Consider the following 25,270-nt stretch of genomic DNA (forward strand, 5'->3'; position numbering starts at 1 on the left):
GGAAAAAACAATAGATACAAGCAAAGAGCTTAAACAACTGGCACTACAATCTAAATAGAGAGAATGGTTTCTAGGTTTCTAAAATAAGGTATATTTATCTGGGTCTCCATGGAAGTCTGTTCAAATTTCAGATTATACTGGACCTGAGTTGTTGGGTTTGATAATATACTCCAAAAATGCAGCTAATTTCAACTGCAATTGAGTTTTTAATTCAAATAAAATATAATAAATCATGCATAAGTAGGTACAGATTCTAAGCAGACTAACTTGCTTCAGTCATGTCTGACTCTTGGCAACCCTATGGACCATAGCCCTACAGGCTCCTCTGTCCATGGAATTCTCCAGGCAAGAATACTGGAGTAGGTAGCCATGCCCTCCTCCAGGGGATCTTCCTGACCCAGGGGTTGAATCAATGTTTCTGGCACCTCCTGCTTTGGTAGGCAGGTTCTTTACCACTAGCAGCACCTGGGAAAGCCCTAAGGTTGTCTTTCAAAGTGATGACCCAGAATTGCTCTAGGGCATATGACTTCTCAAACTGATTTATCGCTTACCTTTAAAAGAATGGTGCATTCATGTCAGTAATATTCATAATAACAAAAAACTAAAAGCTAGTGAAATGGCCATGCAATAGAGGAAGAATAGATAAGCAAATGGAGCACTGATTAAATAAATTTATAAAACTGCAAAAGAAAACTATGTAACCAATAAAAGATGAAATTGACCCATGTGCACTAGTATGTAATATTCACCAAGTCATCATTACATGCTGCAAGCAACATGCAGAGTAAGATTCCGCCAAGTATGATTCTGATTGTGTGAAGCACTGTTTGCCTGTACATACATGTTGCTGTTGTTTAATCGTTAAATTGTGTCCGACTCTTTTGCAATCCTATGGACTGTAGCCTGCCAGGCTCCACTGACCATGGAATTTCCCAGGCTCTAGGAATACTGGAGTGGGTTGCCATTTCCTTCTCCAGGGGATCTTCCTGACCCAAGATTGAACCAGCATATCCTGCACTGGCAGGAGAATTCTTTACCACTGAGCCACCAGAGAAGTTCATATGTACACATAGGTATGTACAAATCAGAAATTTTCAGATACACATTCTCTACCATTCCACACTCAGCTTCCCATCCAGAAGGCAGAACCATAACTAGTAATAATAATAAAACATATGTGTGTGCATTTTGTTTGATTTATACACACAACTATGCATAGAGAGGTACTTCCTTACATGTGCAAGGGATATTTCTGAAAGATATATAAGAAATTGGAATACATAGCCTAGACTTTGGCTTTTAATTTTATATCTCTGAGATCTTTTTTACTTTTAAAATGACTGATGACATACAAGGAATAAATTCATAATTTATAAATGAAACCATACAGGAAAACATACATTATTACCATTTTGATGGCACATAAATGAGAGAAAGAAGTAATGAATACCAGGGAAAATGAGAGTGATGACATGGATATTCATTTTGAACAGTGCAAAGCATCTGATGGGCAGGATTTTCACTTCTAAAACTTAAATGTGACAGTTACCACAGTGTCCCTCACTGTAGAGTGGGTCTGTGCCATTTTGTTCCATTGACCTACTTTTAGAAAAGCCGACCTATTTTTTAAATTTGCTTCAAAATAAATCCATTTTCTTAATACATCCCATTCACGTTTCAGATTTTCTACTTTCCATCTTAATTGCACTTTTTTGAAAACTTTAGACCAGAGTACAGCCATATAAATGTGCTTATTTATACATGATAAAATGTGTAGTCTTTTCTGACTAAAATAAAATAGCCCCTTTGCAAAAATGCAATCTTGACTTTTAGAACTATTTCCAAAGCTTTCTAAAACTACTGTGAGGTAAAAAATGAAAACCACTAATGTGGTATTAGAGTCCACAATTAAATTAATTTATAAGGGCTTTAATGCAATTAAATTTCCTCCAGACTGTATCTCTAATGGTGCTGGGGTTTTACTTAATTTACTTTAAAGCATAATTCACTTTCGTTTTTGCAAAGCCATTTAAATATTACAAATATCACTTTTATACATATTTCCATGGTGACATAATATGTTTGCAGTCTATTTAATTTATAGATGATGAGTCTAAAATGAAAATTCTCCAAGGACCATAGATCTTCTATGACATCACAGTTTCCAATTCTAAGATATTAGGTGTGTAAGTTATCTATATTTGCTAGAATGGACTCTTGAAACAGTAATACATATCTTAAATGATCTGATTGTGAAACTTGAAGAAGATTAAAATCTACAACAAAGAAAAACATCAGTGATACAAAGAGCCAAGATGTTTGGGTTCATAATTTAAGCTGATAAAGTATTAGCCTTTAAAATTAAACCGTGCTCTTCCATAGGTACATTAAAGAAATATTTAGAAAAGAACATAATTTATATGCAAGTCTCCAAACCTCAACTTATTCACATACTCCTGTACAAGGTAGCTAAGGATCTCCAAACACGTTAAGGCAACTGTATAATCACAACTAATGGGCAAAAATGTTGGGATAATTTTCCATGCTTCAAAACTTAGGTATACAGAATGTATGCTAGAAAATGTACAATAATAAATACCTAGCTAGTTTATACTGTAAAAGAAAGAGACATACATTAATATTTCAAATCATTTTTAGCTAAGGATATCAACTAAATTCAGATGCCATTTTCACTACAAATGTGTTGCACAGTGGTGATATATTGACAAAGGAGAAGAAGATGTAACTATGGAGATCATAACTTTAATTGACAACAACATGAAAATTCAGAAGGATAATAAGCATCATGGATGGAAGTGACAATTATACAGGAATAAGAATCAAATGTATTATAAAGAGAAACTTTTTTTTCCTCTCTGGAGATTTCCCACTCCTCCATGAGTAAGAAGGACAAGAATGGAAAGAATATTCTTCTCATTAATGAAAATGGAACAAAGGAACATCCAGGACATTCCTACCTGGTTTCCAGATGAACTGATTATCCTTTTTGCCTTCCAAATGAGCCGCATGGGACAGCAAGAGAGAAAGTAACAGAAATAGCTTCCTCATGCTCCTCCATACCCAGCCAGTGACAGCCAGATTACACTTCGGAAACATTCTTCAGAATTCAGCCTCTTGACTTTCCTATTCCTAAGAGAGAAAAAAAAAAAAAAAGAACATCATGTAAGTTTCTTCTGTAAAGAGCTTACAAAAACTCACTTCAACCACTAGAACTTTTAGCAAAATGGCATTATAAATGTTCAAGATCATAAAGAGAGTATATAGAATACTGTTAATAATATTGTAAGGTCAGACGTGAATTATTCCATGTTTTCAATCCTTACCCATGGGAGATGGGTTCTTTACCACTAGTGCCACCTGGGAAGCCCTTACCCATGGAAGGCGCTATCAATTCTAAGGACTCTGTGTGTGAGTGCACTGTCCACAGTCCCCCAGATAGTTTATCTCTGTTTTTAAGAGCAGGTTTGGCAGATACCTAGTATACTCCCTCCTACTCAGTCAAACTCCTTGAGGATCCCATGACTGGGGGAGAAAGATCAGCATATGCAGCAAAGTCCAAAATAAGGCAATGAATGTTCTAACAGTGGTATTAAGAAAGTGAGAAGGAACGATTTAGAAGAAGGCAATTAGTTCCTCTGTGATGAGAAAAAAAAAAAAAAAAAAATAGGGAAATCTCACACAAGGTAACATCTGAGATAAGCCAGAGGAAAAGGGCTTGAATATGTCAGGAAGGCATTTCAGGCTGGCTGAGAGAACTAGGTGCTGAAATGCATTTTGTATTTGGGACCAGGGAGTAGGCCAGTGGCTACAATGGAGGACATAAAGGGGAGGGTGGAACGGACAGAGATGAGATTTAGCATGTAGGTTGGGGAGCAAATTATAAAGAGCCTTGAATGTCATGTGAGGGGCCCATTCTGTAAATAACAATAAGAATCACAGGAGAGCAAATGAACTGTAAATAATTGACATCAGTGAACAAAATGGATCACAGAAAAATTGAGGCCAGTTAGGAAACTAGGTAAATATTCCAGACAAGTACTGGTAAATGAAAGGACTAGAAGAAATTTCAAAATTTAGTTTACAGGCTAGGTGTGATGGATTTGGTTACCAATTAGATGGAATGTATGAGAAAGATAAGATAGAAAAGACAGATTCCAGAGCTGATGGGACCCCTCGACCAAAAAGGAGAAACAGGAAGAGGGGCAGATTTTCAAAAGAGGATTACGACAATTTCCTTAAGAGAATATCAAATCTGATGTGCCTGCAGGAATCCTGCAGGTGGTTTCCCAAAAGACATAAGAAGATTCTACACCGTGGTAAAGAGATCTAGGGTAAACATGAATGTTAGTCGTTCAGTTGTGTCTGACTCTTTGTGATCCCATGATTGCCAGGCTCCTCTGTCCATGTGATTTCCCAGGCAAGAATACTGGAGTGGGTTGCTATTTCCATCTCCAGGGGATCTTCCTGACCTGCCACAATACATAATGTTAGAAAAATATACTGATAGGTAAAAGACAAAAAAAGGATATGTTAGAAAAATGTTACATATGTTAGAAAAATACACTGATAGATAAAAGGTGATAAAAGGATGAAACAGTAAGAAAGATTGTCAAGGATAGAAGTTATTGCCCATAAACATTTACCAGAGAACTGCTGAAATTGGGGAGCAAGTCTGACTGTGAATTTCCTAGATTAAAAAAAAAAAAAAAGACAAAAAGAAGAGGCTACTACAGCCCTCATATACAGAGGAGTAAAGTATATGTTCTTTTCATATTGTTTTAGGAGAAGCCATCACCCTGCTCCCAAGCAGTGGTGGAATTAACCCCCAGAGTTCTCATCAACACAGATGCTGTGCTGAGTCATGCACTCAATGCATCCCTTCATCAATAAAACAGACAACAGCAATCTGTAGTCAGTGGGTTCTTGGGCTCTTGTAGAACACTCCAAGGGTACAGTGGCAAAGTACAAGCCAGTGAAAATGATGCTGCAAGGAGTCAAGCAACGAAGTTCAAGTACACAGCTCTCTGATGACTTGACTTAGTCCAGGGATGAAGAGAATACTTGGATAAGCAACCAAAAGCTTCTGTTTCTGCATTGCATACCAGTATCGAAAGAGTGGAGTGCTGCCGCTAAAATGAAACAGAGCTCCCCTGCCTGACTGTTCCAAGGAGTGGCCTATTAGACTATCCCATGCAACCTGTGAGGCACTGTTGGACACACTTCATAAACCTCTGGATGGGACACACACTGTACCCTTACATGAGACACCTTTGTGCACATATACACACATACACTTTAGATGATGGGTATTTCAGGTTGCTAATGGAAAAACCACGTGCTTAACAAGCAACACAACAAGGAATGGTTTGGGAATTTTATTATGATATTTTAAAGTCTGCACACATACATATGCTTGCAAGTTAGTCAATTCATTCTTCATAATATAGATTTGCTACAAAAACTTTGGTGTGCACATTTTTTAGAAGGTACCATTGCCATTAATTCCATGAAGGCAGCTGAAAAATATCTAAATACTGCCCCATAATACAACATGGGTAGACCTAGAGCAGACAGAGAAAGACAAATATCATATGATGTCTCTTGTATGTGGAATCTAAAAAAGAATAATACATATGAACTTATATACAAAACAGAAGTAGACTCACAGACAGGGAAAACAAACTTGATTACCAAAAAGGAAAATGGGGAGGTATAAATTCGGAGTTTGGCATTAAAATATACACACTACTATACAGAAAAGAAATAACCAACAAGGACCTACTGTATAACATGGGGGCTATACTCAATATCTTTTAATAATCTATCATGAAAAAGAATCTAAAAGAGAATGCATTTATAATGTATAACTGAATCACTTTGCCGTACACCTGAAAATAATACAAAATTGTAAAGTAACTATATTTCAATGAAAAAAAATTTAAAAGACAAGATAACTTCCTAGTGAATCCTACAAATCAAATTAGCTTAAAAAAAAACCTCTGGGAAAGCAAATGGATTGGCTTTCTGTATAATGATGGATTTAAGTCATTGTAATGTTAGAGAACTTTTGATAAAAAGCATGATTTGTGTTTTAGGGCAGTTGATCTTATGTTATTATCATTACTATTAATATACTAATTAACCAGCAGGACCAGCTCTCTACTGAGACCACTTCTTTTGTGATAGGAAATCATCAGGGTATAAGTAATGACTTTGTTCATTCTCATTAGTGGGAGACAGACTTTCAGCATATCTAAGAGCATATTCCTGTCATTACAAGGAAAGCCAAAGAGATGGAGGGCCACAAGCATGTTTGTTCAACTCTAAATGGCCATAAGTGAGAAGCCAAAAAAAGATTTAAAAGGATCTGGAGTTCCAGTGAGACTGCATGTAAGCTGGATCGATTAGCCAGTAATTTTTGTATAAATAAATGTATATATAAATATTTTGAATTTTGCATCAATCTTTGTTTTTTATTGCAAGACCTGAACAGAGTTGTTGTGAGACTACAAGAAGTAGGCTTCCTCACTGGCACAGAGCTCTGTACTAACTCTGCAAAGGGACCCACTGGCTTTAAGGGTCCTTCTGTGTTCACCTAAGCCAGTGGAAGATCTCTGAAGAGAGTAGCTTATGGACTCCTGGCCTCACCATTATCTCCTGGCTATCACTGATTAATAAGGATAATGACAGTAAAGACATAGAGAACAGACTTGTGGTTGCCAACGGGGAGGGAGCCTGGGACTTCTGGACTAGCAGATGCAAACTACTATGTAGAGGATGGATAAACAACAAGGTCCTACTGTATAGCATAGGAAACTATATTCAATATCCTGTGATAAACCATATAAAGAACAATATATATATATGTGTGTGTGTTTGTGTGTGTATCTGATTCACTTTGCTGTACAGCAGAAATTAACACAATATTGTAAATCAACTATACTTCAATAAAATTAATTTAAAAAACACAACAAAGATAGTGGCAGTAGAAACCTACAACTAATCTTGACTTAAAAAAAAAAAAATGAAATGGAGATCTTAGAGAATGCACCAAAGCATCTCAGTTCAGGAGGCCACAGCAATTTTACTCCTAAGAACACCCACACATTTTTAATATCTGTACTAGCTAAAACCCTATACCTCGTTACCTCTCTTTTCCCAAGAAACTTGAGAACAGGGGATGGGAAATTAGGTTTGAAGACGTTTCCACCATTCACCATGCTTTACATCCACTAGTAAATGGAGGATGTCTGCTGAGTTGATGGAACATGCAAGATGGAGTCTTACTCCACTAAACTATGCTGCCTCTATTCCCTCTAAAGACCTGAAACTCACTAAATTATTCCTGGGAAGACACTAGGAGTCATATTTGTATCCATCACTTTAAAAGCCATGCTAGAGTTCACAATAAACACAGTGAGAGGAAACAAGAAACAATTAGAGCTGCCACTTCTCTGTTTGTAAAACACAACTGGAAAAATGCTGTAACTACCATGAAAAAATATATTATTCAGGAAGCATGTGCTACTCACAACGGCATGAATAATTTATATCAGGAAGGTTGTTGAGTCTCCAAATGAACTTATTTACTATATATCTTAGCACCCAAAATGTATTTGCAAGGTTAGCTCTAAACTGATGAATACTAAGAGAAATAAAAAAAGTTTCTCCTTTTAGCCTTAGTTTTCTAATCATTTAAAGACCATTCAAACTATGAAAAATGTGCTCTACATTTCATATGCATTTCATTTTCCTTTAAATGTATTCTTATCATTGAAGTCCTTGAATATTTAAAAAGGTAAAAAACTTTAAAATAAAATAAAAACTGTTGCAATTTGCTTACAGCCTGAAGGAACAGCAATGAGGAGAAAAGCAAACTTGACTGTGCACATCCCCATAGCGCCATCTCATGGCAGCTCTGCAGAGACAATGGCTCAATAAAGATGCCTGAGTAGTAGTGGCTAGAAGGGAGGATGTCCACAGTCCAGATCAACCCTGTTGACCAGGATGGGAACTCCAACCAGTTGCTGAGGGCAAGTGATTGTTAACTAAACACTGGTAAAGAAACCACAGAAGCATCTCCTTTTTCTCAGCCATTTGCCTAATTTCTGATTGCAGTATTGTGCACTGCATTCCATCCCGCATAATTTGTCACTATACAAAATACTGACCTAAGCACTTCACTGAACTCTCACCGTAGCCTTATGAAATAGATATTCATGTTATTCCTTGTTTTAGAGATAAGGAAACTGAGGCATGGAGAGGTAAGTGACAAGCCCCAGGTCACAAAGGTAGTAAGTTTTTTGCAATTAATCTCAGTGACCCTCCTCTGAAACTAGCACTGTGACTCAATGCCAACATAAATCATTTTCATAGCCTTGAAAATGTAGATCCTTTCTAAACCTGTGTACGGTCTCTCAGCAGCTTGTACAAGGCAATTTACATATAATTTCACTTCATCCTTACATTATACTATGAGCAACTATTCCTATTTTTCAGATGTAAAAGAACTGATCACTGAGAATGTTAAATAATTATCCTAAGGTCACCTGAAAGATGATGCTGTGAAAGTGCTGCACTCAATATGCCAGAAAATCTGGAAAACTCAGCAGTGGCCACAGGACTGGAAAAGGTCAGTTTTCATTCCAATCCCAAAGAAAGGCAATGCCAAAGAATGCTCAACCTACCGTACAATTGCACTCATCTCACATGCTAGTAAAGTAATTCTCAAAATTTTCCAAGCCAGGCTTCAGCAATACGTGAACCATGAACTTCCAGATGTTCAAGCTGGACTTAGAAAAGGCAGAGGAACCAGAGATCAAATTGCCAACATCCGCTGGATCATCGAAAAAGCAAGAGAGTTCCAGAAAAACATCTATTTCTGATTATTGACTATGCCAAAGCCTTTGACTGTGTGGATCACAATAAACTGTGGAAAATTCTGAAAGAGATGGGAATACCAGACCATCTGACCTGTCTCGAGAAACCTGTATGCAGGTCAGGAAGCAACAGTTAGAACTGGACATGGAACAACAGACTGGTTCCAAACAGGAAAAGGAGTACATCAAGGCTATATATTGTCACCCTGCTTATTTAACTTATATGCAGAGTACATCATGAGAAATGCTGGGCTGGAAGAAACACAAGCTGGAATCAAGATTGCTGGGAGAAATAGCAATAACCTCAGATATGCAGATGACACCACCCTTATGGCAAAAAGCAAAGAAGAACTAAAGAGCCTCTTGATGAAAGTGAAAGAGGAGAGTGAAAAGTTGGCTTAAAGCTCAACGTTCAGAAAACTAAAATCATGGCATCTGGTCCCATCACTTCATGGGAAATAGATGGGGAAACAGTGGAAACAGTGTCAGACTTCATTTTTTGGGGCTCCAAAATCACTGCTGATGCTGATTGCAGCCATGAAATTAAAAGACGCTTACTCTTTGGAAGGAAAGTTATGACCAACATAGATAGCATATTTAAAAGCAGAGACATTACTTTGCCAACAAAGGTCCATCTAGTCAAGGCTATGGTTTTTCCAGTAATCATGTATGGATGTGAGAGTTGGACGGTGAAGAAAGCTGAGCGCCGCAGAATTGATGCTTTTGAACTGTGGTGTTGGAGGAGACTCTTGAGAGTCCCTTGGGCTACAAGAAGATCCAACCAGTCCATCCTAAAGGAGATCAGCCCTGGGTGTTCATTGGAAGGACTGATGTTGAAGCTGAAACTCCAATACTTCGGCCACCTCATGCAAAGGGTTGACTCATTGGAAAAGACCCTAATGCTGGGAGGGGTTGCGGGCAGGAGGAGAAGGGGACGACAGAGGATGAGATGGTTAGACGGCATCACCGACTCGATGGACATGGGTTTGGGTAAACTCCGGGAGTTGGTGATGGACAGGGAGGCCTGGCGTGCTGTGATTCATGGGGTTGCAAAAGTCGGACACGACTGAGCGACTGAACTGAACTGAAGGTCACCTCAGCTAGAAAACATCAAAGCTGAATTACAAAATGGCCCTGACCCCACAGCCCATATCTGTTTATAGCATCACACATGGTGACTCAGGGTTCCACCTATGAACTGATGAAGGCCATCATCCCACAGTCCTAAGGGGGTAAGGATGGAATCAAATAATGGAGGGAAGATTCCCAGATGAGCACCTGCCAGGCACCTGCCAAAAAGTGAGCACTCCCTAAAAGGGTATCATCGTTCTTATTATCATGAGTGTCTGCATACTCAGTCACTCAGTCATGTCTGCCTTTTTGCAACACTTTGGACTGTAGCCCACCAAGCTTCTCTGTCCATGAGATTTTTCAAGCAAGCCTACTGGAGTGGGTTGCCATTTCCTCCTCCAGGGTATCTTCCCTACCCAGGGATTAAACTCAAGTCTCCTGCATCTCCTGCACTGCAGGCAGGTTCTTACCTGCTGAGCCATTGGGGAGGCTCCCTATTATCATGATTCTCTCAAAATTCAGAAGAGCCCTGATTCTGTGGGACTTCCTTGGTGATCCAGTGACAAGGACTCTGCACTCCCAATGCAAGGGGCCAGAGTTAAATCCCTGATCAAGTAACTAGATCCCACACGCCTCAACTAAAGATGCCAAGTCCTGCAACAAAGATTGAAGATCCCACATGCTGCAACTAAGACTCAGCACAGCCAAATAAATAAATTAATAAATATTAAATAAAAGAAAAATAAAACTCTGACTCCAGCAACATTTCAGGGAGGGTTTGAATGCTATCCTGCCCCGTGGCAGACTGGGGGATGATATTTTCACCCTCCCCATCTGTGACTTTGTGCTTATTTCTGAAGAGCTAAAAGCACTCTATACCAAGAGCCCCATTAAAGATTCACATTGACACTGTGAAGGAGAAAACAGGTATTATCACCTCTATTTTATGAGAGGGTAACCTCTAGCCTCACAATCACAAGATGTTTAGTAACTTCCTTAAGTCTTTTAACCACCAGCCTCTTCCTCCACGAACCTCATTGCAGAATCCTAAATTACATCAAATACAAGCATGGGGGACTTGTAAGCATATCACAAAAAATATCCAATCACATGGTTTTTGGTTTACAGTATGACTCAAAGCCATAGGTTTGCATCACATAATAAATTCCGAAAATTTTTCACAAAATACACACAAATGCTTTACATATCTCCAAACAAACTTTTGCCACAGGACATACTACTGATAGAAATCAATTTGCCAAAACCAACTTGGTAGCTGTGGCAGACGGTGCTATTTTTACCCTGTCTTCTAGAATTACAACTTTTTAAAGAATGTTCACCAGCCCTGTTTGAAAACAAATCACATTTGCAGATTTCCTTGTAGCAAAGGTGGCCACATGACACAGTTCTGGCCAATGATCTTCAAGGAGAGGAGGCAATTTTCCTTCCCAAAAAACCAATATATATATATTTGTATATAAAGCCCCCCAAAAGTGTGGGGAAAAATGTGGTTCTTTGCCATTGGCCCCTTTTCCTATGACTCCTGCCTGGAACACAGTAATGTCTGGAGGTGCCAGAGGCATCTGAAAACCATGGGATGAACACCACCCACCAAGAGAGATGGCGCGGGAGGCAGACAAAGCCTGAGACTCAGACAGCATGATGGAGCCATAGCAACTACTTCTGGACTCCCTGATCTGTCCTAGATTGTCAATTTCTGCACTTTCTGATTTGTGTGAAAAACAGACTTCTTTGTTCCAAGCTACTTTTTCGTGTGTTTTGTGTTACAGGAGCTGAAAGCAACTCTAACGCCTACCGCACCCAGGTCCCTGGATTCGCGATCTATTTATAGACAGACCTATTTGTGTGTGTGTTTCTGTCTCTGCAACTTCTACGGATTGAAACAACTTCTCTCATGATTCAAGCAGCACACCTAACCTTTCTGGAAACTTGGACAAGTATGTCCTCATTTCTAAGCAAGTGAGGTTGGTTTATTCCCCATGCTGGCTTGTTTAGGTAATGCGTGCATCATCCAAAGAAAAGTAGCCAGATCTGTTGTTATTTTTCATGAGTGTCATCACAGTGAAAAAAGGGGCATGTCCTCTATGATGAACTATATGTAAGAGAGAATGGTAGTAATTATCCTAGTAAGCTGCCTCGGATTCCCTAATAAGAACAATCCACCCATAGAGACAGAGTCTAAAATAAGAACATATTTCGGGAGCAACCTTCTACACAGTTGCCAAGCTCTCCCTGGTTTGGAAGGTATTAAGACACGTTCTTGTAATTTTGGAACCAACTCATCACCACCTGATGGAAAATCATCTTGATACCTCATGGTATCACATCTTCATGACTAAATCCCTGGTTGTTGCTCAAATCTTTCATGATTCCCTCCTTAATGGCTTTTCTCAGTCAGAACCAAGCCACCAAATCTCTCTCTCTCTTTTAACTTCTCACTGGCCACTTCTTCTCAGCTTCCTTTCCAAATATGTCCTCTTATTCTGAGCTCTAAATGAGCATACCTCTAACTTGGGCCTCAAATTCCTCTTCTTCTCTAGCTTTGCTCACTCCCCAATAGATCTTATGTAGCCATTCAGTTTTACATACTGTGCTTCATGATTCTCATTTCTCTATATTCAATCCCATATCCCCAGTCCTGACTTCTTTCCTTAACTCACGCACTCAACTTACCAGTGAATATCACCACTTGGATATCTGAGAGCAACTCACATGGAACATATCTCAAGACGCTTGTGATTCTCCTGTGTCATCCATGGTCTAATTCTCCCCTCAGTGTCCCTGTTTCCATAAAGGCACCACACTGCCCAGAAGACCAGGAGTTCTTCTAAACTCCTTTCTTTTTCTCACACCTGAAAACCAATCCATCAGTCAAACTAGTGGGCAAAACCTTCCCCATCTGTTCAGCATCAAGCCACTTCCCATCCTTTTGCTTAGTGCCGCCACCATCATTTCTCACCCAAGCTATGGTAATATTCTCCTACCTGGTTTTCCGCCTTCATTCTGGGCTGCTTCTATGCATTCTCCACAGAAAATCCAGGATAATATTTAGGAAAAAAAATACACCTTCCTCTGTAAAGTCCTCTCATGACTTCCAATTTAGAATAAAATTTAAAGATTCTGTTGGTTGGACTATTGATTTCTCTCATTCTGACCATTCTCCATTCATTTCTGTAGCCCAGACACACTGGACCTTTTCTTGTTCCTCAAGGATATATCTCCTCAAGGTCCTTGCACTACTGTTTCTTAGGTACCCATTCACATGACTTGCTTCCTCAGTTCATGAACCTCAAAGCCTTTCCCAAACCAATTTGTTCAGCACAATTGCAAGCACTCCATCCCCTTGATGTTTGTTTCTTATGTTTCTTTGTAACATTTAGAAAAGATATACTTGACAATCTAGTGTGTATTGGTTTATTTATTTTCCTCTCCTCTAGTATCATCTAAATAGTTTATCTTGCTCACTGTTATATGCCTAGCACCTAGTATATTGCCTGGAAAAGAGTAAGTGTTCATTAAATATTAGCTAAGCAAATGAAATAATTATGGAGTCTACATTTGTAGATTTTTTCCCTAAATTCTCTTGATCTCAGACCACAATCCTGAGGAAAAGGCTTTTCCGTACAATGGGAGACAGATGGATGGAGAAGCCTATATTTCCACATTGGTTTGAATTTCTGAATTCTCTTCTCTGTGTTCAGTAAAGTTAATTTAGGTAACTTGTGAAACCATAAAAATCAGTATGGGCAATAGTAAATAGCTGAAAGATTCTTTCTACTTTACAAATACATTACAAACATCCCAGTGTACTACCAAGAAAAGATTCCAAGAATAAAAATGTTTGATATGGTCTATACTTTTTAAATCCTCAAGCAAAATAATCTATTTTTTTACAAAGTAGAAAAAAATGAAAGTTAAATAGACTGATGGAAACTATAGGAAAAAAACATAATGAAGTCATTAGAGAAAAAATAAAATCTATGTCATATCCTGTTCGGAGAAGCTTAGGTTAATAAAAAGCAGTTGCATTCAATTTTAGAGCATTGCATTCTAGAAGAGTAATAAAATTAGTACAATCACTTCTGGAGCTAGTTTAAGAAATAAAATAGGCACCTAATGGTGTTAGCCTGTAGTAGTCCAGCCTTCTTGAAGATGCAGGGAAGGATTTGATAACCTCTTTTTACCAAATCTTACAAACAGATATATATTCATTTATATGTGTTTTATATGTAAGAGTGTAGACACAGCATAATTTTATGTGGGCTTATATATAACAGTTACTCTAAAGAGCTTTATAAGAATTCAGGAGAACTTGAATGTGTGAACAAGATAAAATTCTCTGCTCAAACACTATTGACCTTTGAAATTAAAAAAAAAATACTTAATTACTTAGTAATATTTTCTCCAATATAAGATTCTAAATATTTAATGTCAGGAGAATTATTCAGCTAAACTGTAAATATAGCTTTGTGTTCTCTTGATTAATTATGCATCTACTGTTGCAAAGGAACTTTTTGAATTACGTTAACAGCTGACATAAAAATAATAACATGTTTATAAGCCTATAAAATGATTCTCCAGCAGTCTCTTCCATTATCTTTTATAAGTGTTCATTTATTACGACTGGGCATTGACCATTAACAAGTTGCTCATCACATGCAGGAGATTTGATAGAAATTATTTTCATCCTATCTCATCTCATTCTTCCCAAAAGGATGGAGTGATATCTGCAAGAGAACACTGCAAATGAAGTTGAAGTGCAAATTGTGTTTTTAGATTCTTCCTTTATTGCATAAACTACAAGGAAAGTTGCAAGAACATGCTTGACCAATGGAAAACAGACTATATTCTTTCTATCAGCATATCCAAGCATTTTGTTTTAGTTTTTCATTGTTTCTAGCCATTTCAAACAGATGAACAAAGGCTGAAGGCACTTGTTTTGAAGCACATTTCATTTACCACCTTCATACCTTAAAAAAAATGCAGTACATTTATTTAATCAATACTATCTACCTCCAATTTCACAGAAACAGGCAGAAACTGATGACACTAAATAAAAAGTACTTCACAAAAGTGCACACACATGCATGCACACACAGATACTTTTAAAAGAATAAAATGACCAAGAGACCAAGACACAAAACCAAAATTTTCAAAGAGCGATTTCTCTCAGAGAAAAAGGAAAAGTTCACTAGGTACCCTGGCAATTTTCCACTGGAAATTTTACATTTAGAAGTTTAATTACAAACTTAGATAAGTGGATTATAATGAAAGATATCTCTAGCAGGGGAGCCCACACAGAAGCATCATGAATGCATTAAGGAAAACACCAGAGAGAGAACTCTCCATCAGCAGAAAGATTTTAATTAAACAGCAATAGGATGCATCTCTTCTGTGAAATTATATTCCTGTTAACCCATAGTTCATCAAAAATACTTACTACATATTAATAATATATTCTTTGAAACCATCCACTCTGGAAAGTATGTTTAAACCATTCACTCTCAGTTATGAGGGCAGAAAACTGTGGGTATGGAGGAGAGAAAAGGTCCACTGGTAAAATGTGGGAATGAAAAAAACATCTCTTTGCATGCTATCCTCGGTCAACTGAGCCTGAAGTGGTTCCTCACTGTGTGAAGACTTCAAGAGAAGTCCAATGAGCCAGTAGTGACCACCTAAGTTATTCACCTAAGTACACGGAATGTTAGCATTGGTCCATTAGGAACAATCAAGAGGATGGCTAAGATCAGTTTAATTATGTCACTCTCTGCACTTTTATTTTGGGCATGAATTCAAGTATTTACTTGGGGTACTATGTCGGGGCTTCCCTGGTGGCTCAGATGGTAAAGAATCTGCCTGCAATGCAGGAGACCCGAGTTCAATCTCTGGGTTGGGAAGATCCCCTGGAGAAGGGAATGGCAACCCACTCCAGTATTCTCGCCTAGAGAATTCTATGGATAGAGGAGCCTGGTGGGCTACTGTCCATGGGGTTGTAAAGAATTGGACATGACTGAATGACTAACACTTTCACTAGGTTGTTATGCTTAGGTAATTGGTCATGTCGAACTCTTTGTGACCCCGTGGATTGTAGCCCGCCATGCTCCTCTCTCCCTGGGGATTCTCCAGGCAAGAATACTGGAGTGGGTAGCCATTTCACTAGGTTGTTAAAGACATACATTTTCAAAATCCTCAACAATATTCCTGAATTTCTGTAATGCCCAACCAAAAAGTTTTTTCCTTAAGGGCAGGGGTCATATTTTCTCCATTTTGTATTTTGAGTTTGTTGTCTCTTATCTAGACCCAGTAGGTACATAGCCAATGTTGAATAAATGAAGGAATTAATGAAGTGAAAAAGTACAAAAGGATGTGTTCTATTCTAATAAAATTGTAATTAACAGAAAACAATTGGGCTCAGAAAGCCAGTAACTTCAAACAGATGCAAAATATGTATATATTTATTCTAATTATACTTCCTCCTGAACACTGCAAAATTCCATTCCCACAAACTTTCTTAGGTATCTAATATTTACTCTCCATCCTGTCAACGTTAGGGACTGCCCAAGTGGCTCAGTGGCAAAGAATCTGCTTGCCAATGCAGGAGATTTGGGAGACATAGGTTCCATCCCTGGATTGGGAAGGTCCCCTGGTGGAGGAAATGGCAATCTACTCCAGTATTCTTGCCTAGAAAATTCCAAGGACAGAGGAGCCCAGTGGGCTACAGACCATGGGATCACAAAGCATCAGACATGACTGAGCACGCACAATGTCAACATTACACTTTTTCTAACATACACTTTCCAGACTGTGGCCAATTCCACAGTTGGAATGAGGTGCAATGTTGCAGGACCTTTAGGGTCCCACGGAGGGTAACTTTTTTGAGTGTAACAGTACATGGAAAATGAAATGCCAAGCACCTGATAAAACAAGCAAACATTAATTAACGAATCAGTAAATTTCATAAAGAAAATAAAATGATTTGTGTCCCCTGGATTGTAGTTTTGTTGAACTATCAGATGTCTTATAATTTCTAGAAATAATGACTCACTGAGTCAAAAATAAATCTCAGGAAGCCATCAAAGGATCTGTATCTTTAATATAATATGTTAGCACAGTGTCTTTTATTAAAATTCAAAATATAACTTCCTACACATCTTCTCTACTTGCTATAACAGAGCAACAGATATTAACAGCAACCTGTTATGACCTCTAGTCGGTTAGAGGGAGAGGAATAATGCTCAGAAATCTGAAGGTCAGGAAAAGATGTTTGTGGGAATAAAAGCTATAGTCTGAAAGAGAAAAACCTCTTAAAGCCATTCAAATGAAAATGATGGAATCTGAACGCACTAATGCAAGCACAAGATGAGCTTATGAAAAACTAGGTAAATGACAAGAGTGAAACTAAAACACCCATTCTCACAAGTATTTAAAAAAGGAATCTCCATTTCAACCTGTTGGTCATGTCACTGGAAAAGTGACTACACTCACTCCATAGGTGTTAATATTTTGGAGTGAAACAGAAGATAAAATTCATCATCCAAGCTGATCAAATCATACTCAAGTGGAATTGTACATTAATGAGACAAGAAGTAGAATAATATGTCACCTGTGAGTCATTTGTATCATTTTGTTCTGTGGCCACAGATGTACTTTAATCCACTATCTGCTTTAGAAATTTTCATTGTCAAAGGGTGTGGGTGTTGGGTAGATAAGGGGAGGTGATTCACTCCAACAAATCTTTGACACTATTTTAAAAAGCAGACTGACATTTACATAGGATCAATAGTCTTAAGAGAAGAACACCACTTCAAACTGGTGATGTCAGCTTCCAGTGATGATGCCACTTCTTAACTGATGATTTCATAGTCCCTTGACAATTTCCAATATATGCCACTGGTTTTCTATATATCTGCTTCTCCTCTTCCTGGAGAGCAACTTTTCTTGCACCTTCTAGCTCACAAACACAAAAAAATGGATGCTGAAATCAATGCTGAAACATGTAAAAGAATATTAATAGTACTGACACAAATACTTACAAAGGTCAAAGAATTAAAAGGAAGTTAGAAGAGATTTCTATAATCCAAATTCTCACAAATACTCTCAGCTGCTGCTGCTAAGTCGCTTCAGTCGTGTCCAACTCTGTGCGACCCCATAGACGGCAGCCCATCAGGCTCCGCCGTCCCTGGGATTCTCCAGGCAAGAATACTGGAGTGGGTTGCCATTTCCTTCTCCAGTGCATGAAAGGGAAAAGTGAAAGTGAAGTCGCTCAGTCGTGTCTGACTCTTAGCGACCCCATGGACTGCAGCCTACCAGGCTCCTCCGTCCATGGGATTTTCCAGGCAAGAGTACTGGAGTGGGGTGCCATTGCCTTCTCCGAATACTCTCAGCAGTAACTCAATATTTTCAGTGACAGGGAATTAATTCAATGCCCTACAAAGCAACCCATTCCATTTTGGGATAGCTCCAATTACTAGGACACGTGTCTCAACCCAGAATAGTTGTTCTTTCCTTATCTAAAGCTTTTGATCTTAACTCTTCCCTATACAGTTATAGCTAAAGGATATCTCATCTGTCTGCAACAAGACAAAACTCCATTTTCCTCTTTTCTAGGCTAAACATGTCCAGCTCTTTCAACTACTCCCCATTATTCTTGGTTTCCACATCCTTCACCAATATGAACTCTCTATCGAGACATGCCTCCAGAAGGTAAAGGTCAGTTCTCTGGAGAAGGACTGGGCTATGAGCCACTGGCACCCAGAATCACAGTCGCTGGCAATGTAAAGGGGGTTTGGGTGGGGGAACAACTGGCTCAGAAATAGGGGGGGAAGTTGTGCACAGAAGTATTCTTATCAGGCACTATTATTAACATTAATTAGAAACATGGTTAATGTTAATCAGAAAGACAGTAACCTAAATGTTTACTCAAAAGAAATGATTAACACTGTTACATTGTCTCAAAACCATATCATGCTGTTAAGAAGGGTATAAAAATATGGAAACTGCACATATGATATGTTTTTTAAAATTTCAATATGTATTATATATGACTAAAATGATGAGGGAAAATGTATGCATTATATTTTTTTCAGAAAAAAAAAACGTGAAGAATGTTAGTTGTATTTAAGTGGTAGAAACATGAGAGATTTTATTCCTCTTTGTCTCCTTACTTACTCATGCTTTTAAAAAATGTAATTAGGATATGTAATTCAGACTACCTTTATTTTGCAGGTTTTTGAAAGAAAACCTGGAGAATACTTTGTGTGTACCCAACACCAAAAAAGGCACAACTTGGAGAGTATATTGAGTGCTTAATAAGCATCTGGTGCCTATTTGAAGAAGCCAGCTCAGCCAAGCCATTTCACTGCACTGTGTGGATTTTGGCAATTTGTCAACGAAACCATGTTTTTCCCAGGAAAAAAAAATAATCTGCTGCAAAAGAAAGTTTAATGACTATTTTTAAAATAGTGCTGTCTCCCTGTGTAGCCATTCCTCTCCAAATAGCAAAGAGGGGATGTGCTCCCCACTCATATGTGCTTCACAAAGTGCATCTACACACAGTTACCATCAACTTTTAATGGAAATTGCCTCAAGCAAGACAGGAAGCAGACCCTTGGGTTTTATGATCCCATGGAAATAATCAAGGCTTGTTGCAGGATAACTTTTATATCTTTTATCATGAAAATTAAAATAAATGTAGAAGATTTGCCTCTTTTAAGAAGGGAATCTCAGTTTGATTTATTTATGTTGAAGGCGATTCTGGGCTCAATAATGAAAGCTTAGAATCAGAGATAAACATGTCTATCCCTTCTGCTATCCTTTCCCACTCCTCATAGTTACAGCCAGCCATGGGACCCACTTCCTAGTCTCCTAAGCCAACCCAAATCCACTGTAATATCTTTTCCCAACATTCTGTGCTCCAGTTGGCTGGCAAGTCAGAAAACTAAGGCCAAATTCTACCACAGTGATAGTCACTTCCCCCAGCCGATTGCCAGCTGATTTCACTTAATATTATATGAATTCTAGCACAAAAGCATCTGGATGGTCCCTTGAATGCTGTTAAAATCTGACACAAACGTTAACTCCATAATATTACATCTCAGCAACACAGAACCTCAGGATTCTGTTCCTACTCTAATACAGTGAAGTGAAAGTCACTCAGTTGTGCCCGACTCTGCGACCCCAGAATTCTCCAGGCCAGAACACTGGAGTGGGTAGCCTTTCCCTTCTCCAGGGATCTTCCCAACCCAGGGATCAAACCCAGGTCTCCCGCATTGCAGGCAGATTCTTTACCAGCTGAGCCACAAGAGAAGACCCTCTAACACCGTATTTCATAGTAAAGAATGTCATCATAAAATATTTAATAAATACCAGCATGTAGACACAAAGGAAGAGTGCTGGACTCAGGTGAAAACAAGAAGGGTTGCATACGGCCCCTCCTAGCATGTTCACCAAGGAATTACAGTTACCCGACATATGGTAAGTGAAGTGTTAATTTCCCATTACAGACCAAAAGTATCCTCAGTGTCTCTAGGGTGAACTTCAAGGAGGAAAATTTGAAAAATAGGTAGATATTTTAAAAAACTGAAACATGGGACAATACATGGAATTTCAAGCAAGGGAATGGCATGAAGTCTTGTACTGATATTGGAGGTGAAGCTTTAGAAATAGATTGACCACGAGGTAAATGATATGAAATGTAAAAGCTTCTAATTTTACTCAATAGGCAATGGTGAAGTGATCAAGTGTTTCTCCAAGAGGAAACAACACTGTACTTTTGGGATATAACTGACAGCAATATATAGGGCAGATTAAAGAAGATGAACTCAAAGTAGAAGATTCTGGCAGTAACTCACATGTGAAGAAGACCTGCTGGAGCTACAGAGAGACCACTACAGAATGAGAAAAATGGAAAGGCAGCAAGAGATGAGACAAAGGAAGTGCGAACTGACAGAAGAAAAGAAGTGGCCATAGCTAACAATGAGGTCTCAAGATGAGAAATAGAGTTGGGATAAGTAAAGGAAAGTGATGACAAGCTTTGCTTTGTCATGACTTTAATATAACGATGTAACATTCAAGCAATAGATTTACTGGGGAGCTGGAGAAGTAGAGCTGAGAGGGGTCCAAGCTAGAGAGGTGATCTGGAAAATCAGGCCCATTAAAGTTGGTATTCAAGTCCATGAAGCAGAAAATCAGGCCAGCTCTTCAAGTACAGAAAGAGTAGGAAGCTGAGGGCTAAGTCCAGTAGTCCTCTCATACTCAGGAGGAAGAAGAAGCAGTTTTTGCTCGTGTTGCCTCTTCCGGATAAAATTCTCTTTTTTACTTAATGACTTAATGAACTTTTCTGCAGCACAAAGGGATAGAACAAATGGCACTTCATCTGTGGGATCTTCTCCAGCACCTCTGGGCAGAGTCCCTTTCTCCCTATTTATGATCCCACAGTATGCTGTACAATAATCCTTTAGACATCTCTTTCAGCCATTAGACTATAACCTCCACCATGATAATCTGCCCAGCATAGTGCCTAGCAGAGAGAGACAATTAATCCATGCTTATTAAATGTTCAATGTCTAGCAAAGCTGAGGGCAAAAATAACCTGACAAGTATGGGGGGACCTAATACAGCAAAATTTTGTGGAATAATAGCAATAATAACCAGGCCCCAAGACAGCCTTCTATTCTCATCGCCTAGTATTCATACACTCTCACAGTAAATAGGAAATTGTGAAAGTGAAGGAGGGTGACTTCCTAGGCTAGGGCATAAAAGACATTGCAGCTTTTGCCTTAGGTTCTCTTGATTGTTCACCTGAGGAACACCAAGTGCCACATCATAAGGACATTCCAGCAATCCTATTGTGTCCAGGTGGCAAGAAATTGAGTCCTCCTGTAAACAAACAGCACTAACGTGCCAGGCGTATGTGTGAGTCCCATTGGAAGCAGATCATCCAGCCCTTCTCAAGCTTTTAGTTGACTAAAGCCCCAGCTGAAGTCCTCAATGCAACCTCAACAAAGACCCTGGGCCAGATTCCCAACTTATAGAGACTGAGACAATAAATATGAATAGTTGTTTTAAACTTTTTCAACCTTGGAGAAATTTGTTATACAGCAATAATGATTAATACAATTAGGTTCTTTCTGTTTTTCTAGATCTCTTCCCTAAAAGGAGGAAGAAAAGGGAAAGTAAATGACAATGACTTTGAGAGAAGAGACACTACATTTTTCTGCTGATGGATCAAAGACTGCAAAGAGGAGTGAACTTGACTCAAACCTAGAAGTCCTCATTCCATCACTGGCTTACTCTGTGACTCTGGCCAAGTCCCTTCATCCATCTGAACCACTCTTTCCACCTGTCCTGCAAAATGAGAATAATAAAACCTAATGAACAGAATTACTGTGGGATTGTCTTCAATGAGATACAATTCCTTGAGCACCTGTCCTCATGAGATCTAACACATAACAGATGCTCAATAAATAGGAATTGGATAAAAATCTAAAGATAATTCAAAGAGAAACCAGATTAATAGGCTGACAGGTAAGTGGAAGAAATCATTATAGGAGACAAACCACAGAATAATGAGAACCTAAAATTAGACTTCTGTTGCTCACAAAATGTTTCTATTCCAAGTCTTGCCTCCTATATGTGTCAGGACAGGTCCATCTCACTTCTCTAGTAAATCCCTCCCGTGCTACCCAAATCATTAGCCTTTGGACACATCTCCTAATTCAAAATAATTTCATTCTCTCAAAACATAGTGAGTACCTACTTCATACAAGTATTGTCTTGGTGCTAGAGATATAACTGTAAACAAAACAGACTTAAAGCAGATAAAGTGAGCTATGCAGATATCTGGAAAACAGCATTCTAGGCAGAAGGATCAGTAATTTCCAAGGTCCTTGAAGGAAGCCAGTGAAGCTGGAGCAAAGGAAGCCAGAGGAGAAAGAGAGGAAATGATGCTGGAAAAGTAACATAGTGAGTATAGGACATCAAGAGAACACTTCAACCAAGGTGGCTTTTCTAAGAGAGAGGTGGGGAGCTACAGGAGTGTTTTGAACAGAAGAGTGCCGTGATGTGACTTACATTTCAACAGGATCTCTCCAGCGGATGTGTTGAGAAAGACTGCAAGAGGGGAACATACAGAAACAGGTGGACTGGACATGAGGCAGTTATGATGAAAGACGGTAAGGATTAGTCAAGTTCTAGAACATTCTGAAGGCAGTGCCAACAGGATTTGCTGACAGATTAGATGTGTGTAAAAGAGAAGAATCAAGGATGACTCCAAGATTCTGGGCAGGAGCAACTTAAAGACTGACGTGTTACTAATAGAGAGGGCAGGCTGGGATGTGAGAGGAGCAGAGGTGAGGTAGAAGGGATGTCAAAGTTCCGTTTCAGATGTGAAGATTGAAATGCTTCTTACAGATCCAAGTAGAAACGACAACTAGGAATAAATCTATGGTTCAGGGGAGAGCACTGAGCTGGTGATATTTGGAAGGCATTACAAGAAGTGTGAAGTTGAGGACTTCTGTGGTGGTCCAGTGGTTAAGAATCCACCTGCCAATGCAGGAGATGTGGGTTTGATCCCTGGTCTGTGAGGATTCCACGTGCCATGGAACAACTGAGTCTATGCACCACAACTACTGAGACCACACTCTGGAGACTGCAAGTCCCAACTACTGAAACCCATGTTCCCTTGAGCCTAACTCTGCAACAAGAGAAGCCACCACGATGAGAAGCCCATGCATGGAAATGAAGAGTATCTCCCATTTGCCACTACTAGAAAAAGCTCACGCGCAACATTGAAGACCCAGAACAGCCAAAAATAAATTTAAAAGTAAATAAATAAGTCTTTTTAAAACAATGATAGTGGTAAATAGGCAATAATTTTTTAAATTGTTTTAAAAGTGTGAGGTTGGATAATGTCACCAAGGTAACAAAAGTGAGGAGAGGAGACCAAGGATGGCACCAGGTCCACCATCAACAATAACGTGCTCCCTCCACTCACATCTCCATCTCTCCTGTGTTTTCTCTCATCTGACTTCCCTGACCTTCCAAGATCCACTCCTCATATAAAACATGAAGCATCTTCTTTAATCCACTCCAATTTTAAACTAGGCTCCACACTGAACTCTTCCAATTCTGGTTCCCAGCATGATTTGTTTCTCTCGCTTCTCTCTTCATCCACTGGTCAACAACAAGCAAACTGAGGGTCAATCCCCGCTGTCATTCTCACCACAGTTCAACTAATGTGTCGAAATTCTCCCTTCCCTTCATTTCCTGGCACATTCAGTTCTGGTCTTCTCTTTTAGAGTCATGCTGCTGCTGCTGCTAAGTCGCTTCAGTCGTGTCCGACTCTGTGCGACCCAATAGACGGAAGCCCACCAGGCTCCGCCGTCCCTGGGATTCTCCAGGCAAGAACACTGGAGTGGGTTGCCATTTCCTTCTCCAAAGCATGAAAGGGAAAAGTGAAAGTGAAGTCACTCGGTCGTGTCCGACTCTCCGCGACCCCATGGACTGCAGCCTACCAGGCTCCTCTGTCCATAGGATTCTCCAGGCAACAGTACTGGAGTGGGTTGCCATAACACTCCTCTTAAGAGAAATACCAAAGAGTTTGTAAGATGACTATTTTCAAGAAATACTAAAAACTTTCTGGGACTGCATATACTTGACTATTCAGTCTTGTCTCTCAGCACCGCCCACAGGCAGGTCTACATTCACAACCACACCAACCTTCCAAACAGTACCTTGCTCTCATTTTACTTGGTAACTGCCACTTACCCTTCCTCTGAGCTTGTCTCTAGGAACTCTGTAAATTCTATTCTCCACAGATGTGGTTGCACCCTCCTCTGCTGGCTGCTGTAATGGCCATCTATTAGCCTTTCTATCTTTACAGTGTTTGTTAAACTTCCCTGACATCAGTTCATCTTTGGCACCAAATCTAATTATGCGACTGGAAAAATTTTAATTTCAGTTAAAATGGCTTTTAAAATAGGCCCATGCATAGTCCTTATCCCTTACAAAAATTATTCACAAGCATGTGATAGCCTCCTTTCAGACACTTTAAAATAGAAAATACTGGCTCTTTCTGGAAATGATGAAATCACAGTTCATCAAGATTAAGTGACTTCTCTAAAGCCATGATTCATAGTTAGGACTGAGGGCTCCTGGTTTAGTAACCTGTTGACACATTACATTTAAATAAATAACAAGCTGATTGATAACAAGTGTCAACAGTAAAACACTGCTAATTTCAGAGAACATTAGTTTGTTGATGTGTATGTAGCTGAAAC

At 39.0% G+C, this 25,270-nt stretch overlaps 1 protein-coding gene across 5 annotated transcripts in view; it reads right to left on the minus strand.

Moving 5' to 3' along the window:
* Positions 1-25,270, minus strand: part of THSD7B (thrombospondin type 1 domain containing 7B) — a 1,641,422-nt gene that overhangs the window by 865,599 nt on the left and 750,553 nt on the right. For all 5 annotated transcript variants that reach the window (XR_014079260.1, XM_081579094.1, XM_081579097.1 and 2 more), the window contains one exon: positions 2,979-3,150. Coding sequence is in view for 4 of the 5 variants with exons in the window: in XM_081579094.1 (XP_081435220.1) it covers positions 2,979-3,117 (139 nt within the window). In the remaining variant the exon portion in view is untranslated. The remainder of the gene's footprint in view (positions 1-2,978; positions 3,151-25,270) is intronic.

The sequence above is a fragment of the Giraffa tippelskirchi genome, chromosome 3 (assembly GCF_054371585.1).
Source record: "Giraffa tippelskirchi isolate mGirTip1 chromosome 3, T2T-mGirTip1v1.2.pri, whole genome shotgun sequence".
In the NCBI taxonomy this organism is placed as follows: Eukaryota; Metazoa; Chordata; class Mammalia; order Artiodactyla; family Giraffidae; genus Giraffa; species Giraffa tippelskirchi.